The sequence below is a fragment of the Balaenoptera borealis genome (genome assembly GCF_965194805.1).
Source record: "Balaenoptera borealis genome assembly, chromosome: 1".
In the NCBI taxonomy this organism is placed as follows: Eukaryota; Metazoa; Chordata; class Mammalia; order Artiodactyla; family Balaenopteridae; genus Balaenoptera; species Balaenoptera borealis.
In genome coordinates, this window is record NC_138860.1 from 160765975 (window position 1) to 160785587 (window position 19613).

Genomic DNA, 19613 nt, shown 5'->3' on the forward strand with positions numbered 1-19613 from the left:
TATAGCCACTGACAATGACCACATTTCACTTTTCTTATCATACCCTTTGCATGCCTTCTGCTGCAGCCACATTGAACTACAGTTGGACAACATGGCACTGTCCAATAGTAATACAATGTAAGTCACATATGTAATTTAGATTTTTCTAATAGCCACATGGAAAAAGGTGAAAAAATAAGGGGGGATTTAATTTTAGTAATATATTTTATTTAATCTACTATATCTAAAATACTATTTTGACATGTAACCAATATAAAAATACATAATGAGCTATTTTATATTCCCTTTTTAATACTCAGTCTTCAGAATCGGGTATATGTTTTACAGTTACAGTAAATCTCAATTCAGACACTAAAGTTTTATCAGAAATACTTGATCTGTATTTAGATTTCAAAAAAATCTATCATTGAAAAAATAGATTCTCATACCCAGTTTTCTTCCAAACACACTTAAAAAATTTTCCCAATAACTGCACCAAATGTCAATTTTTGAATTTAAGTTAATAAAAATTAAAGCAAAATTAAATTTACTTCCTTAGTGACACTAGCCACATTTCAAGTGCTCAGCAGCTGCATATGGCAAGTGGCTACCATGTTGGACAGAGCAGGTCTGACATAGTGTTTCATGGCATCATTTCTTTCCTTACCTAAAATAATTATGAAAAATTTTAAACACAAATTCAGTTATGATACCCTAATATCTTTTGTCTCTGTCAGCAATTTTGAAGCCTGATCAAGTTTGTAATCTTTATTCATGATTTAGAGAAGAACAAACATAGCAGGTTACTAGAAAGACTGGCGACATCAAACCAGGAGAAAATGCAAACACTTGGAGTGGGACACTGGCCAATGTGACTAGAGTGTAGTGGAAAAGGGAAAAGTCATAACAGACAAGATCACAGAAGTGGCAGTAGCCAGATCCTGCCTAGCTTTGTAAGGCACCCTTCACTCAGTGGGAAGTTATTTGAGGTCCTTAAGCAGATAAATGACATTATCTGTCTTGTGTTTTAAAATGCTCACTCTGACTTTTCTGTGGAGAATAGGTTGGAATAGGGCAAGAGTAGAAGCAGGAATACAAGTTAGCAGGCTGTTGTAACGGTCCAGATAAGAGATAATAGTGACTTAAACTAGAGTGTGAGTGGTGAAATTAAGAGCAGTGGATGGATTTGGGATATGGCCCGACAGAAACTACTGATGGATTGAATTTGAGTGTAGAGGAAATAGAGACATCAAGGATAATTTCAAGGATTTTTAGCTTGAGGAGCTAGGTGGTGGAGATGCCATCTACTAGTTTGGGGAAGACAAAAAGGAGAACAGCTTGGCAAGAGATAGGGTTCTGTTTCAGCCATGTTAAATTTGAAATATCTGATTGATAACCATGTAGAGGTGGCCTAAAGGTAGTTGTACGTATATGTAAGCGTAGAATTCCAAGAAGAGGCCAGTGCTGGAAATATGAATTTGGAAGAAATCACAGTGGAATGGTGAGCAGTAAAACCCTATTTGAATGAGGACATAATGTGAGGAAGTGAGGAGGCAATAATTTATTGCCTTTAAGACGACTCTTAAAATAAGTTTTCCCATGAAGGAGAGCAGAGAAATTGAAAGATATAGCAGGAAGCATATATGTGGAATTAAGAGAAGGTTGGGGGAGAGCATGTTTGTTTGGGATTTTTGTGTATTTGTTTTGATAGGAGATGATGGAGCAGTAAGAATACTGATGCAAACGATCTGTTAGAAATGAAATACTTGCAAAGTCGTTAAGAGGATGATAGGAAATGGGATCTGGAGAAAAATTGTAGGGTGGATTGTTGATTAAAAACAGAGATGCTTCATCCACAGCAGCAGAAGAAAAATCAGAAAGAATGATGAATAAGTAGATTCATTCATTCACCAGATATTAACTGAGCACCTGCTTCTGTACTATGCTTTGGGGATGTACCACTAAACAAGATCAAGGCTGAATCTTCCTGAAATGAGTGGCATATAGAAGGTTCTCATCTATTATTTTTGTTTTCTCAATGAACGCTGAATTAACGTCATCCCCTAAGAGTGAAGGTGAAGGAGGGAATATTTGTAGTATGAGGAGAGAGAAAAATATATGAATTTATTTTTTTGGAAAGGAGAAAAGCAGACATAGTAGGGAAATGTGGTTTGATTTCTGGACAGTGTTAAGTAAGTAGCATTTGAGAATTGTAGCCATGAGTTTAGGGTGAGACCAGTAAGCTTGCACTTGTTTTTCTTTAGCACTCGTGAGCTATTGGGCTAGGCATGATATAGGTGGAGAAGTGGTTTTAACCAGAGTTAGGGTTGAGGCTTTACTAGGCAAGTTTCACAAAAAAAAAAAACAACAAAAAAAAAGAGGTGGGAAGGAGTTAAGAGTATTTGCCATGGAGTGATTTTAGTGAGGAACCATGGAATCTGAGCTGGGTAAGAAGAGAAGTGAAAACATGATGGGTAAATAATGGTGAGAAAGTGGTGGGGTCAGTAGATGAATCTAAATTTTCAAACAAGGAAAAGGTATTTCCATTATAGAAGTAATACATACTCTGTATAGAAAATTTGAAAATATTTGAGGTTAGAAAGGGGAGAAAAACAGTACCACCATCCAAAGATAACCATTTGTTTATATTTGCTGTGTTTACTTCTGTTTTTTTTTTCCTGGCGATAACTTTTTAGGATTGTGTTAAGTTTGCTAGGCCTTCCATAACAAAGGCTACAGATTGGGTCATTTAAACAACAGAAATTTATTTTCTTAAAGTTCTGGAGGCTATAAGTCCAAGATCAAGGTTCAGCAGGGTTGGTTTTTTCTCCTCCGCTTGTAAATGTCTGTCTTCTCCCTATGTCTTCACATAGTCTTTTCTCTATCATTGTCTCTGTCCAAATTTCCTCTTCTTATGAGGACACCAGTCATATTGGATTAGGGCCCACCCTAAATTTAGATCTCATTTTAACTTAATTACTTCTTTATAGACCCTACCTCCAAATACAGTCACGTTCTGAGGTACTGAGGAATGAGGACTTCAATATGAATTTTGGGGGAGACACAATTCAGTCCGTAACATAGGCGTTCTTTGGTTTCAGTTTTTTACATAATTGTGATTATTCCTTGAATATAATTTTTGATCCCATATTTTACCAGATAATGTTATAACTTAAACATTTTCCCATTTTATTGTTTAACCTTTGTAAAAATGAAACAGCTGCAGAATACTTTGTCAAGTGACAAATGTATTGCAGTATCCTAATCAGTCTTCTGTTTTGAACATTTAGGCGCCCCCTCCACCCCAATTTTTTTGTTATTATAACCAATATTAAAGCTTTTTAAGTAAAACCTCTTTCTGTATTTTGGATATTTCCTTAGACTAGAATCTCAGAAGTTGATTATTTTATCAAAGACTATTGCAACATACTGCTGAATTGGAGAAGTACTGAATCTTGTACTTTCTTTCCACATGACTGTTTTCTCTCTTCCTGCAGTAATAGACTGGAATGATGTTAGAAAACATAAATATGGTCACCTATCAGAGTCAGCATCCCAATATCAAGGTAAGAAAAACTCTATTTAGCATGGAAAAATTTAATTTGACATCTCTTACCAGAAAACCTTTGTTTTTAGAGGTCTGAGTGTACCAAGAACTCACTGGTTAAAGCACAAGCAAATATAGTTTGTAGAGGTACCTGTCAAAAGCAATATGCTTTGTTTTGAGCATGAAATCAGGAAATTTAGATTCTGAGTCCAGACAATCTCAAATTAGCTTCATAGCTTTAGGAACAGTTGTTTAGCCTCTCTGGATTTCCATAGTTTTTAAGAGTAAGGCAGAATTGGGTGGTGTACTTCCATAACTACTAGTGATGAACTGAGTATCTTTTAAAATGAGAGAATTGAACTACACAAGCTCTCAAGCCCTCATTTTACCCCAGAATTTCACTGTTCTGTCATTTTGGTGTGTTTGTCATGATGACTTATGCTGTAACATTTTTTTCTTTAATAGAAGCTACTGACATCCTGGAGCTAGGTAAGATTTTTTTTGTGTGTTTCTGTTAAATATGGGGAATTACTAAGCCAGGGATTAGATTGTAACTAGGTAAAGAATTCCATGTGTCTCTGTCTCATGAACTAGTGAATCCTGTGCTCTTGTCTGCCTAATGAGCCCACGTAATTCATCTTTGCTGTCATGACGAACTCTCCTTATCAAGAGGCCACAGACCACGCTAACAAAAAGGGAGAGAGGTGGTTAATTACATGAGTACAAGAAGGAATGGGAACTGAACCAAACTGGAAGTTACTTCTTAATTCACTAAATCCAAAACTAAAACAAACCTCCATTGTCCATAAATCAGAATTTGTTGGGATTTTCCCAAAAGAAATTATTCATGAGATATATTGAACTGAAATTAAACCTAAAGATTTTCTAAATTTTTTAACTACATAAAAACTGAAATATTAAAATATCAAACAACAGGAGTCAGACTGATACTGCATTTGGTTTTCATCCCTGAATAGTGTACTTCCGCACTAGGATTTTAGAAATGAAACTAATGTTAATATTTCTCAATCAGCTTTCAGGGTTCCTATATAAATGTCAGTCTTAACTTCTTAGAGTCCTTTAAAATTCTGCATGTTCCTTAAATATTAATATCCTGATACCTTCATTAATTTTTGTTGAAGTATTGTTATATATTTTGTTATTGCAACTTACTGTGTTCAGCCCTATTATTATCATTTTCTGTTTGCTCCCTCTTTCCTTTTCTTCCAGTAACATATTACTTTCATTGCCCACTGACAAAGAAGGTAACGTAAAGTAGTAGAACACTAGACTAGGAAAGCCAACTTTGCCACTTAGTAACTTTGTGACACTAATCCTTGGTTTTCTGATTTGTAAATGGGGATAATAATCCCATTCTACCTACTTCACAGGGTTGTTAAGAAGATTACATGAGCTAATGGATGTGAAAACATCTTAAAAACTCTCAAATACTTTTCAACTTTGGAGGATTATTATTTTCATTTGTTCAGCGACTATCCTCAGACTTTAAGTCAAATCTTGTGACATTCTTTGAAGTGAAGCATTCTATGAATATGAGCTGAAGAAATGAATGAAATGAAATAATGCAGGTAAAGGGCCTGACACTTGATAAACAATAAATGATAGTCACTTTTTATTATTCCTTAAAACTTTCCTCAAGCTTTCTAAGGTACTGGTGTGTGGTAAAAAGCATGGACATAAGAATCAGACAGGCCTTGGTTCAAATTCCTTTTCCCCACTTACCAGTTTTGTGACTTCAGGAAAAATGCTTAATCTTTCTGAGCCTAAATAAAACCCATCTTACTTAAACCTACTTTTCAGGTTATAATTAACAGGGGAAATATTGAACATAGTATGGCATGGTGCAGGCAAACAGAAGGCACTCAGTGATAGATAGCTGCTGCTGTTTTGGGGTTTGTTGCTAATGTGAATGATAATAACAATTCTAGTTCAGTGACATTTAAAGTATGTTGTGAACAACCTATTCTGTTGACAGGGAATTGTGAAAAGTGGATACTCAATTTAACATGAAGTACATAAAGTGATATTAAAATTTGAAAGTATGTTTTTCCTTGTGAGAGTAGAGGTAGTACAGCCAGGCATAGCCTCTGATAAATTAATCTTGCATATTTCATTTTGTCCATCAAGCATAGAGAGTAGTCCCAAATACCAAACTGAAAGAAAATTCAGTAGATTTTTAGAATCTCAGAGTTTGGAAGAGGGCTTAAAATAATCCAACTTGACTCAGCATTTCAAAATCCAGCATTTTGTATTTCTTGTAAAATGTCTTGTCTTAAACTCCCCAAGCAACTCACTTTATATTTAGACAAATATTTATTGGGCCAAAATCTGTTTCTTTGTCAATTCTATTAGTCCTACCTATAACTTTTAGAGCCTTATGGTATAGGTTTAGCCGGTTTTTCACTCACCGGCCTCTAGTTATTTGAAAGCAGCTCTAAGGGCTGCTTTCTCACTGCCACTCTGTTACTTTTCCTAGTTCAAGCAACCATCATCTCATACCTAGATTATTAGAAAATCTTCCTAACTAGTCTTCTGCCTGCAGCCTTACCCTCCTCCAATCCATTCTTCACACTGCAGACAGAGTGACTCCTCCCACAAACCCTTTTGTGCTTCCTCTTCTCAGTAGTGTGGTATATGAGACTCTCCGAAACCTGAACACTGCTCTTATCGACAACCTCTTTTCTAAACTATCTATCTACCCAGTAGCCATACCAAAAGATTCAGGTTTAGAACTGCTTTTTCTCACTTCTGGGCCTTCATACATGCTTTTCTTTCTGTCTGAAACAACAACAAAAGAATTCCCTCTCTCTTTGGCTGACTCCCTGCTTATCCTTTTATACTTTAACTTAGAAGCTTAGCAGTTACTTCCTGTGGGAATCCTTCCACAAACCCTCCTGTAGCACACTGCATCTCCAAGGGTAGCACTTATCACAGTTTATTACAGTTGGCTGTTTAGTCTCTATCCCTCAATAGATTGAAGCTCTATGAGGGCAAGAACAGTATTTTGATCATGGTTGTATCTCCAGCACAGTGCTTTGATACACAATATAAATATTTGTTGGATGGATGGATGAAGCAATGGCTCTGAGACTTTGCTTTCTTATTCATGCTAAATGTTCATTATTCCTTCAGCTGGTCCTCATGTGACATGGTTTTGTGTCTCTTCATCACTTAGGTCACCATTTAGGCTTTGCTTTGTTCTATCCCTCTCAAAGTATAGCTCCCAGAACATTTAATTTCCCAAGTGTGATGTGATGTTACTAGTCCAGAAAAGAGTAGGACTATTACTGGTTTGCTTCTTTTCATTCACTCACTTTTCAAACTTTTATGGCACCTCTATTAAGTTTCAGTGAAGATTTTTAAAAGTTCATAAAAGATATCCTCAATCCATAAAGAGCTTACATAAATAATTATGATAATATGATGTAGAGAGTATGGAAATAAAGGTGTGAATAGGATGTTATAGGAGATTGGGAATGGTGGGATTTGTCTTGGGAAGACAGGTAAAGTAAAAATTCTTTTTTTGGCTTGGTGTTTTATGTTTAGATGATCCATTAAAAAAACGTCAAGCAATTGAACTAAAAGGCCTATGGACCGTGTTTTAAGAATGAACTACTGTGTATCTTATAAACTTAGCTTTGGACATTTTAGAATAACTGGGTTTTATTAGTGCTGGATATGCCAAAACTTAGTAATCATTTGACAGTGCCAAGAAAACCTAGGGTTAAGGGTTATGAAAAGGACTTGCTCTATTTAAATTGATTGTAAAATTACATGAAACAAAGTGTTCCTGGTGCTGGAAGAGAGTAACTGATGAGAGGAACAGAGTACAGAGTCTAGAAATAGATCCAAGTGTATATAAGAAATTAATATATAATCAAGGTGACATTTCAGATCTGTGGGGAGAAGATGATTTGTTCAATAAGTGAAGTTGAAGCACATTTATTGAACAAAAGTGAAAAGGAAAGCTGCATCTTTGCCTCATTTGTCTCACAAAACAAATTCCAAATAGATCAAACATTTAAATGTAAAAACATGAAACTTTAGAAATCCTAGAAGAAAACATGGGTTACTATTTTTATAATACTGAAGTGAGGAAAGCATGATATGAAATCAAGAAGTCATAAAATAAAAGACTGAGCAATTTAAGGGCAAATCCTATCAGACTGAGACAAGTGTCTTCAACATATATGACAAAGGACTAATATATCTTCACTCTACAAAGAACTCTTAGAATCTGTGAGAAAACAAAAGAATACCTCAGTGAAAAATGGCAAAAACAGAATATAAACTAATAAGGCTAAAAAGATCTTCAACTGTATTAGTAGTCAAAGAATTGCAAATATAAGTATAACAGTGTTTTGTTTTTCACTGATAAGATTATCAAAATTATAGAAATTGTTAAAACAGTTTTAGCAAGGATATAAGAAGCATACTCTTATGCTCTATTGGTAGGAATTCTGTTGTATCAAAACATAAAATGTGCATACTCTTTGACCATTAATCCCACTCTTAGGAATTTGCCCTAAGGACATAATCGTAAAGGTGTTAAAGATATGTACACCAAGATACACATCAAAAATTAGAAAACACTTAAATGACCATCAATAGTATTTAACAAATACTTCTGTTATGTAAATTATGGTGCACATAAACAATGGAACACTTTTCAGGCAGTAATCTTGGAGTCCAATTTCTGGTCTAAAGACTATGATTGTCTTTACTGCTCTTAAGAATTTGTTCCACACTTTAGGTGGAACAAAGTAGAGTTCTTGTAGAGGAATGTGGACAGAACAATAGCCAGCATGAATGGAGGTGCCTGACATAACCATGTTAAATTAGAAGCAGTTGAGGGATTTGGGACATATTTAGGGGATTAGATATATTATGTCTAGGACCAGTGGGTAAAGGTTAGAAGAAGGCAGACTTTGGCTGATTCTAACGGTTAAAATCTATCCATTTGTGCTATTGAACTATAGCCAAATAATGAGTTTCTCATCATTGGAATTATTTAAGCAGAGGCTAGAGGGACCATTCACATCTCAGCTTTTATATCACCTCATCAAGATGCCTTTCTTGACCATCCTGCTTAAAACAGCACACACACTCTCAGCACTCTTTTTCCCTCTTACCTTGCTTTATTTTTTCTTTATTTGAAAAGGGCCAGAAACTGTACAGTTATTATCTGGTGTCCCTGTTACCTTCTGGACCAATTGAATTGTATTTATTTGTTTATTTATTTATTGTCTCTCTTCCCCCTTAGAATGTAAGCTCCATGTGGGCAGAGATTTTGGCTGTTTTGTTCTTCTCTGTATCACCTGTGCCTAGAACTGGGCTTGGCATATAGTAGTAGTTGCACAATAAATATTTGTTGAATGAATGAATATTAGAGAAAGGGATTAAAGCATTCAGCTAGTGGATCTCTTGTGCTTTACATTTTAGGGGACTTCTAATTTTTTAAGGTACTTCTATGCAGTTTGTAAGTCTCTTCAGGGCAGGGATCTTATTTCCTAATAATAAATGTAACTATCATGTGGTATGTTTGTTATAGTTTATAAAACACTTTCATAAGCATTATTCAGCAATACAGATGAGATGACTGTCTTTCTCTCATCTGTAAGGTGTCAGCTCAGATGTTTCCTGTGTAGAGCATCTGTCCATAACTTCACCACCTAAGATGGTTCCCAGTCTCTATCTGTCACATCGCATTATTTTATTTCCTTCAAGTACTTATCACTTATTACCTTATTTATTTGTTTGTGGATTAATTGTGCCTCATCATGCACCAGAATGTAAATTTCATGAGGGCAGGGACCTCCTGCTTATCCTAGCACTTAGAAAAAGTGTCTGGCACATAGAGGATACTCAAACGTCAGTTGAATGAATAATTGATGACTCTGTAAATTATAAAATATTAGTTAATAATGTTAATCTTCACAGTAATCCTTGACCCAAGTATGGATTAGATTTCCCTGTTCTGCATTCTCAGGGCAACCTGTACTACCTCATTAACTTAAATTTATCATAATTATGCCAGATTATTTGTGTTATTATTTATTTAATACTTCTGTTTATTTCTAAACTGCAGGCTCCATGAATTTGGGAACCATGTCTGTCTTGTTCCCCTAACATTTAACACAGTGCTTTTGCACTTAGAAGGAGTTTAATAAGTATTTATTGAATGAATGAGTGTGTGTACAATCTTGTGGGATATTGTCTCTGTCTTTCAGATGAGTAAACTGATGCTTGGAAGGATTAAGTGATTTATTCAAGATGGGTAGTTATAGAAACAGGGCTTTAACCAGCATCTTCTGACTCTCAGTATCATTCTTTCAATTACACTATTAGTTTCTAGGCATAGAAGTTAATCAGTACTATGTAGGGAGCCTTTGAAAATACAGATTCTCAGACCACACTCAGAGACTACTGAATGAGGACCTCTGAAGATGGGTCTCAGAACTGTATTTAAAGAAAAATTATTTAGGAGATTTTGATGGTAAGTAGCATTTGAGAATCAACATTATATCTTAGGGGTTGGCAAACAACTATTTGGGGGCCAAATGCAACCCACTGCCAGTTTTTATAAATAAAGTTTTAGTGGAACACAGCCATGCCCATTCAATTACATATTGTCTGTGGCTGTGTTCATGCTGCAACGTACAGGTTGAGTATTTGTGGCACAGACTGAATGGCCCAAAAAGCATAAAATTTTTTTCTGTCTGCCCTTTACAGAAAGTTTGCCAACCCCTGGTCTATACTTTATTGCCTGTCCTATTTCTTTTGTGATATTTTAGTGCTTGGTGATGTGGTAGACGTGATGTTTGGCTTCATTATGGGACACTGTAATAGGTGCTCAGATATTCTTACTGAGTCAATAAAAATTATTTGGCAATTTACCTGATAATAAGGGACTAAGCTATAAATAGCCTAAGCAGTCAAATTTAAGAAAATACTAATCTAGGTATAGTTCAAGCTAGTGAACCTTCAACAGTGGGTGAACTGCTTTTAACAAAGAGATTCCTTTTCATTCAGTTGGTAATAGGGTGCTCCCTAAATGGTAGAAGATGTGAGGTTTCTTACCTATATAATAAGGATTGGTTACCATAATTGATATGTGTAATAGAGAACTATAATTCATACCCTAATTATTTTGGTATCCCAATGCTGCTATAATTCCTAAAGCCAAAGTCTTTTGGATGCTTTTGGTCAGAACGCAAACTTATACAAGCAACCCAGGACTGACCAAATCTCTTCCTGCACTTTCCTTATACAGTAGCTGTTACCCACATGTAGGTATTTAAATGTAAATTAGTTAAAATTAAATAACATTTAAAATTTAATTCCTCACTCACACTAGCCACATTTCAAGTGTTCAGTAGTGACATGTGTCTAGTGGCTACCTTATTGGTCAGCACAGATACAAAACATTTCTATTATCACAGAAAGTTTTAGTGGGCAGTGCTGCTATACATGCTAGAGTTCAAGAGCTGCAGTCTAGTCAAATCCAAGACTTACTATTTGACTTATTTATTTGTAAGAATGGAAAAATAATTTTTAATGTTTTCTTTTTCTAACAGCCAATAGTGATGAAAGTATTCGGTCTTTGCTTTAGAGCCATCTCAGCTAAGAGCAAACGCTTTATTAAATTCTGATAAGCTCTTTAAATCTTGACTCCAGGAAATACCCATCTCATTTACCCTATGGGCTAACTGTCTATTCAAGATGATTAATCATTGGCCAGTGCATGAGATAGTTCAGAACTGACTGATTTCTGGCCAAATCTATTTGGCTTGGTTATGATGGTGGGAAAGGAACCAGTTTTAAAACAGAAGCTATAAAGTCAATAGAGTATAAAGTCTTGGCATCATCTTTGGAGTGATTTAGACTTCATCATTCAGTGACTCGTTTTTATTCCCAGCATCTAGTGCTTTTTGCATGGCCCAAAGGGGCCCTGTGCTGCTCCACTGCAAAGGAAGCTTCAAGAAATGCTGGTTTGCTACAGTGTTTTAGCTTGTGAGAGTCTCTGGGACCTTCCCTGCTCCATCATGGGGTCACCTCTAGGTGGGTATTAGAGGGAGATTCGTAATTGATTTAACCTTTAATAAAGAACTTGGTAATCTTTTGTGGTCCAGTAAGATATGTCTTTAATAGCCTATCCCTTAAAATGTTTTCCCTGACCCCAATAAGTGTCACCTTAAAGATTGTTTCTCTAGCACAGTGTTCCTCAAACTTTGAGAGGCCCTAAGGCCACTTCAAGAGGCTAAAAGATTCTGTAAATTTCCCAACCTATTCTTAGTTACTGTCATCAGAAATGCTTCTGAGGATGTACTTTTCTCTAAATTAACAGATCTTTGTCATTTTGCACCTCAGAGCAATGCGACAGTGGCAGGGGTAGGAGTGGGTTAGGGGTGGGTGAGAGAGAAACAGTTTTTAGAGTGAGGATTCAAGTATAATCTCACTCATTCTGGCTTTTCCTGCCCTCGACAGCTCCTCTTACCCAATGTCTCAAGATAGTCTCTTCTTTATTCTTTCTGAGCTGAGACGGTAGGATTCAACCACATTAGGTGTTAAAAGCAATCATTTGATGGCAATAAGGAACCTTTACAGGAGTCGGATTGTTCAGAAGGAATCTCCTCACACACTTTCTGCCTCTTCTGTTCTGTTTTCCATGAGCTTCCTGGATACTTCTTTGAGACACTGGTATGACTTGCTCTAGCATTCTGGATCACTTTAGGGACTGACATGAAAAACACCTCAGGTCATCTTAGACCATGATTTAAAAACATTGATCTAAAATGATCCACTCAGGTCACCTTGATTCTTCCCCTTAATACTCCTTTGAGCCCAAGCAGGGCAAAATAAGTTTTCTTATGCTCCAGACGAGTCTGAAAATAGCCTAATGTTTAGTGTAGGTTACAACCTGAAAACATTTTTTAGGAGGTTGACTGTGATAGAGATTTCTATTTCCTTTACAGGTCATTTTACCTGGGACAAATACCTAAAAGAAACATGTTCAGTCCCAGCGCCTGTCCATTGCTTCAAGCAGGTAATTGATTCTCAACATCTTTAGTAGGTGGGAGGCAAGTAGTCTTTTCTGGTCCTTAGACAAGCAAAACATGAGGTGGGAGCCCTTGGGCTTCTCACCTGAAGTCCCCAGAATAAACTTCTATGGGAAGAATACAACTCAAGACTCAAAACTCACTGTGAGTTTTAGACATTCTCCCCAACTTCATCCCAAGTAACACCTTCTCCATCTCTTCACCTCCTTGAGGCTATTCTGTGTTACTGAAAACAGTCGCTAATTTTTACTGCAGCTATTAGTTCAGGCAGATAGGAAACAGAGTTATAGCCCTTAGACAATTCTTGAAAGTGGAGCAGTATTCATATCTCTGTATTCAACTCCCCTGCCACAATCTTATCTTTCCATAAGAATACTGGCCCTGAATCCCATTGGGGAGTGTGTTAGGACCTCATCAGAGGACATTCAGAGCTTCCTACATAGGATTAAGTGCCCCATACAATGTACAGATGATGTGATAAGGCTAGTAAACAAAGAAGTGTACTGTTGCTAAATAAAGCTACACATCAGGAAGTTGTTTATATCTCCCTCCCTTTAGTATTCAATCGTTATTTCCACAAACTGTCAGTGTTTCACTTTGAATTTTAATTTTGTCTATGCTCTAAATAAAATAAATAAAAGTACAAATTTAGGACTTTTGCTCATTTGAAATAACAGGGACTAAATTCATACTCCCACCTGAAATGATTTAAAAAGACAAAATATATTAAATAATGGTTTTCAAGTTACTGAAGATCAGGCAACTAAGCACAGTGATCTCTGAGAGATGGAAAACAAATGAGTTGAGCCCCCTTATATTTAGTGCCTTAAGATAGTTTTGAGACCATGGCCCAGGGAAGGGGAACCCAGGTTGAGCCTGGGAGATTCCCTAAGTTTAGGAGATGGAACTGAGAGCCCAGGGAAACTAGAATTTCCAGAACAGAGTACCAGAGAGGAGAAAGCTGCACAGAAAGAAAACTGTGGAAACCCCCCTTCAAGTGTTCATCAAAGTACCGTTGTTCAGTATATGCATGTGAGCATCCAAGACAAGGGAAAAACCGTCTGAAAGGATTAGAAGGATAGTAAAAGGATAGAGCCTGGTGTTCACACAGGACTGGGAATAGTGCCTGATCCCACCAGCTAGACTGGAAAATCTCATAATTCATGTGGCATTGGGTGGAATACTTGGAAAGATCCTGCTCAGTAGTGGGAAATGATTAGCCTCAGGATTAGCACGCTCTGAACCTGCCTAACAAACTAAAAGCAAGACTCAAAATGATCAAATTATTTCCAAGTAACTTAACTGCATCTAGGAACACAGCACAAGAAGGGAATGCAAAAATATCCAGCACCTAACAGGTAGAAGTCACAATGTCTGGCATCCAGTCAGAGATAATCAGGCATGTAAGGAGGCAGGAAAGCATAACTAATAATGAACAGAATAGTCAATCAATTGAAACAGAACCTATACAAATCTTAGAATAGCAGATAAAAACATTAAAACAATTAATTATTTTAATTATGTTCCATATGGTTGAAAGTTAAGCAGAGACATGGAAGATATAAAAAGATACATTGAATCACTATGTGCAAAATGAAAAATACACTAGATGGGAAACAGTTAATGGTAGAAAACAAGATTAATAAATGTGAAAACGTAGCAATAGAAGATATCCAAAATGAAACACAAAGAGAAAAAAGAATTTTAAAAAGATGAAAAAGAGATCAGTGAGGCATGGGATAACTTCATAGACCATGTAATTGGAGTGCCCAAAGGAGAGAAGAGATGGGGGACTGAAAAAGTACTTGAATATAAAAAGGCAAAAAATTTTCCACAATTGAGGAAAACTGTAAATCCACAGATTCAAGAAGCTAAATGAATCCCCTAAAAAAAAAGAAACAAGAAGAGAACTATACTAAGGCATGTCATAAATTATCAAAACTAGGGATAGAGAACATCTTAAAAGCAGCCAGAGAAAAAAAGGCACCTTATATACAGGGGAACCAAGATAAGAATGACATTATATTTTCTTGTCATAAACAATTCAAACAAGAAGAAAGTTGAATAACGTCTTCAAAGTGTCAGAAGAAAAACTGTCAACCCAGAATTCTATATCCAGCAAAAATATCTTCCAAAAATGAAAGCCAAATAGAGATACTTTCAGATACACAAAAACTGAAGGAATTCATCACTAGCAGACTCACTGTAAGAAATGTTAAATGGAAGTCCATCTTGCAGAAGGAAAATGTTACCAGATAGAATTACAGATCTACACAAAGGAATGAAAGTCACTAGAAATTGTAATTACAAGCGTAAATACTTAAGATGTTCTTATTAAGTCTCTATAAAGATAATTGACTGTATAAACAATGATAATAACATTGTGTTGTAGAGGTGATGATAACATGTATTAGTAAATGTATAATAACAATAGCATAAAAGCCAAGAGGGGAGAAATCTTAAGTATACTATTATAAAATTCTTATGCATGAAGTAGTATAAAATTACTTGAAGATAGACTGATAATTTAAATATGTTTACTCTAAACCCCAAAGCAACCACTAAAATAATAGAAAACAAATAGCAAGATGGTGGATTTAAGTCCAGCCACATCAATAATCTAATTATAAATGGTCTAAATGCCCCAGTTAACAAGCTGAGTTTGTCACATTGGATAAAAAGTAAGACCCAATTATATACTGCCTGCAAGAAATTATGCTTTAAATGTAAAGACACAAATAGTTTAAAAGTAAAAGAATGGAAAAATTTACCATGCTGACATCAAGCCATAATAAGGCTGAAATGGCATATTAATGTCAAAGTATATTCCAGAGGCAAAGGATATTATCAGGTATAAATACAGTAATTTCATCATGAAAAGGGGTCACACAGTCCTTACATGAAGCAAAAAATGATAGAACTGTAAGGAGAGAGAAATCTAAAATTTGTCTGTAGGGCTCTCTGTAGTTAAAGAACAAATAGAAAATCAGCAAGTATATAGTAGACTTGGGCAATGCTATCAACCAACTTAACCTAATTGACATATATAGAACACTCCCCAGTAACAGAATATATGTTCTTTTCAAGTGCATGCAGAGCATTTACCAAGTTAGACCATATTCTAGACCATAAAATAAGGCTTGATAAATTTAAAAGGATTTAAGTAATACAAAGTATGTTCTTTGATTACATTGGAGTTAAATTAAAAATCAATAGCAGAAAGATACCTAGAAAATCTCCAAATATTTGGAAACTAACACATTTCTAAACACCTCATGGATATTTAGAAACACAAGAAGGGACATTAGAAAGTATTTTCAACTAAACGAAATGAAAGCAGAACATTTCAGAATCTGGGACACTGCTAAAGCAGTACTTTTAGGGAAATTTATAGCACTAAACGCCTATATTAGAAGAGAAGTTTAATTTAGTGACCTCAGCTTCCACTTTTAAAAACTAGGGAAAAAGTTAATAATAAAAATAATTATTTTTTAAAATAATTTTTCAAAAGAGCAAGAAAATAATAAAAATTAGAGCATAAGTCAATGAAATAAAAAAGAAAAACAACAGAGAAAATTATTGAAACCAAAAGCTGGTTCTTTACAATGATCAATAAAAGTGATAAACCTCTAGATAGATTAATCAATAAAAGAAAACACAAATTACTAATACCAGAACTGAAAGAAATAACATCACTATTAATTCTACGTATATTAAAAGGGTAGTAAAGGAATATTAGGAACAAATTTATGCCTTTAACATTTGACAAGTTAGATGAAACGGATAATTTTTATGAATGACACAAATTACCAAAGCTCACTCAAGAAGATAGAAAATCTGAATAGCACTATTTCTGTTACAGAAGTTGAATTTGTAGTTAAAAACTTTCCCACAAAGAAAATTCCAGTCCTAGATGACTTTGCTGGTGAGTTGTTCCAAACATTTAAGGAAAAAGTAATGCAGGGCTTCCCTGGTGGCGCAGTGGTTGAGAATCTGCCTGCCAATGCAGGGGACACGGGTTCGAGCCCTGGTCTGGGAAGATCCCACATGCCACGGAGCAACTAGGCCTGTGAGCCACAACTACTGAGCCTGCGCGTCTGGAGCCTGTGCTCTGCAACAAGAGAGGCCGCGATAGAGGCCCGCGCACCGCGATGAAGAGTGGCCCCCGCTTGCCACAGTTAGAGAAAGCCCTCGCACAGAAACGAAGACCCAACACAGCTATAAATAAATAAATAAACAAATACTTAAAAAAAAAAAGTCTATTAATTAAAAAAAAAAAAGTAAAAAAAAAAAAAAAAAGTAATGCAAATTCTACACAGACTCTTCCAGAAAGTTTAAGAGAAAGGAATACCTCCCAACTCATTCTATGTGGTAAGCACTACTGTGATACCAAAACCAGGCAAAGACATGGAAAGGAAAGAAAACTACAAAGCAACATCCCATATGAAAACACATTAAAAATTCTAAACAAACATTTTTTTCAGTTTCAACTTTTATTCTCTCAGCATCAAACATCCTTACCTTTTTCTGCTACTATATTTTGATTTTTTTTATTTTTTAGAAAATTTTATTGGCGTATAGTTGATTTACAATGTTGTGTTGGTTTCAGGTGTATAGCAAAGGGAGTCAGTTATACAAAAGTTTAAGAAATTGAATCCAACGATATATAAAAATAATTCATCATGACCAAGTGGGTTTTAATTCCTATAATGCAAGGTTGATTTAACATTCAAAAACCAATCAATATAAAGCACCATATGAATACACTAATGAAGAAAAATTATGATCATCACAATAGATGCAGAAAAAGTATCTAAAAAAATCCAATGTCCATTACTAATAAAAACTCTCAACAAACAAGAAATAGAAGGGAATTTCCTAAATCCTATACTCTAAAGGGTATCTGTGAAAAATCTAGTAATAGCATACTTAATGGTAAAAGACTAAATGTTTTCCCTTCAGGTCAGGAACAAGATAAGGATGTCAGCCCTTGCCACTTCTATTCATTGCTGTAGTACCAATGTCACCAGGCCAAAAACAGAAAGAAAAGCAATCCAGATTGAAAGACTAGAACAAACACCAAAGAAAATAAATCAGTGGCAAATAAGTGAATTGATGGTCAATATTATTTCATTAGGGAAATACAAAGTAAAATCACAATGAGATATCTCTATACATTTGTTTAAATATCACTCATAAAAAAAAAGACTGACCATACCTAATAGTGGCAAGGATGTGGGATAAATGGAACTTTCATAAAATACTGGTAAAAATGTAAAATGGGTCAATTACTTCAGAATATAATTTGACAGAAAAACTTCAACACACTATTGAGCAAAACAAACAAACCAAGAAAACACTAAATAAAGTAGGAACTGAATAATACATCCTTAACATGAAAAAATATGTATACCTCAGAACTAAAACCAGCATTTTACTCAATGGTTAAAAGTAACTCAATAGAAGATATAATGGAAGAGAGACTCCCATTTACAAAAGCAACAAAAAATTAATATTTAGGAATAAACTATAACAAATATACAAAACACTTATATAAAGAAAACTTTAGAAAACACCTTAAAAGCATGATTCATTTTAAAAAATTCATAAAGTAAATGTCAAAATTAAGAGTTTCTGCTCTTCAAAAGACACTGGTAAGAGAAGGAAAATATAAGCCATGGACTTGGAGAAAATATTGACAAATCACACAGCTGATACTAATACTCTCCAAATTTATCTATTGATTTGATGTAATTCCTATCAAAGTCCCAGCTGGCTATTTTGCAGAAAATGACAAGTTGATCCTAAAATCATATAGAAATACAAAGAACCCAGAGTAGCCAGAACAATCTCAGAAAAGGGCAACAAAAATAGAGGATTTCCTGATTTAAAAACTTACTACAGGGCTTCCCTGGTGGCGCAGTGGTTGAGAATCTGCCTGCCAATGCAGGGGACACGGGTTCGAGCCCTGGTCTGGGAAGATCCCACGTGCCGCGGAGCAGCTAGGCCCATGAGCCACAACTACTGAGCCTGCGCATCTGGAGCCTGTGCTCTGCAACAAGAGAGGCCGCGACAGTGTGAGGCCCGCGCACCGCGATGAAGAGTGGCCCCCACTCACCGCAACTAGAGGAAGCCCTCGCACAGAAATGAAGACCCAACACACCCCAAAATAAGTAAATAAATAAATTAATTAATTTTAAAAAACCAATATAAAACTTACTACAAAGCTACAGTATTCAAGACAGTGTGGTACTGGCATAAAGATAGACATATAGGTCAGTGGATTTGGTTTGAGAGTCCAGAAATAAACTCCTACATTTATGTTCAATTGATTTGGAACAAGGATGCCAAGACAATTCAGTGGGATTTTCAACAACTAATGCAAGGACAAACTGGATATACACAAACAAAAGAATGAAGTTCGATCCTATCTCCACACCATATACAAAAATTAACTCCCAAGTGGATGATAGTCATAAGAGCTAAAACTATAAAACTCTTAGAAGAAAACGCAGGAGTAATCTTCCTGACCTTGGATTAGGCAATGGTTTCTTTGATATGGCACTAAAAGCAAAAAACAGAAGAAAAAGTACTGTAGATAGACTGAACTTCAAAATTTATCAAAATTAAAAGGTTTTGTGCTTCCCAAGACACTGTCAATAAAGTGAAAAGACCCAGCTGCCTTTTGGGAGAAAATATTTCCAAATCACGGATCTGATGAGGGACTTGTATCCAGAAGATATGATGAACAACTCAACAGTTAAGACAAATAATTTCATTTTTAAATTGGCAAAGAAGTTGAATAGATATTTTCCAAATGTATACAAATGGCCTATAAGCACATAAACGATGCTTAATATCATTAGTCTTTAGGGGAATGTAAATCAAAACTGCAATGAGATATCACTTCACAAATACTAGAATAGCTGAAATCAAAAAGGCAGACAATAACAAGTGTTCATGAGGATATCGAGAATTGGAACCCTCATATGTTGCTGGTGAGATTA

At 35.5% G+C, this 19613-nt stretch overlaps 1 protein-coding gene across 10 annotated transcripts in view; it reads left to right on the plus strand.

The window, feature by feature from the left end:
* The window catches only part of SCMH1 (Scm polycomb group protein homolog 1), a 194709-nt gene that overhangs the window by 54409 nt on the left and 120687 nt on the right, over positions 1-19613 (plus strand). For 4 of the 10 annotated variants that reach the window (XM_082387946.1, XM_082387952.1, XM_082387957.1 and 1 more), the window contains exons 4-6: positions 3361-3545; positions 3992-4015; positions 12523-12593. In XM_082387946.1, the coding sequence (XP_082244072.1) occupies positions 3452-3545; positions 3992-4015; positions 12523-12593 (189 nt within the window). In that variant the 5' untranslated portion in view covers positions 3361-3451. Of the gene's footprint in view, positions 1-3360; positions 3546-3991; positions 4016-4961; positions 5116-11465; positions 11609-12522; positions 12594-19613 lie in introns of those variants that run through there. The other 6 variants (XM_082387950.1, XM_082387951.1, XM_082387955.1 and 3 more) reach the window with 6 other exon arrangements.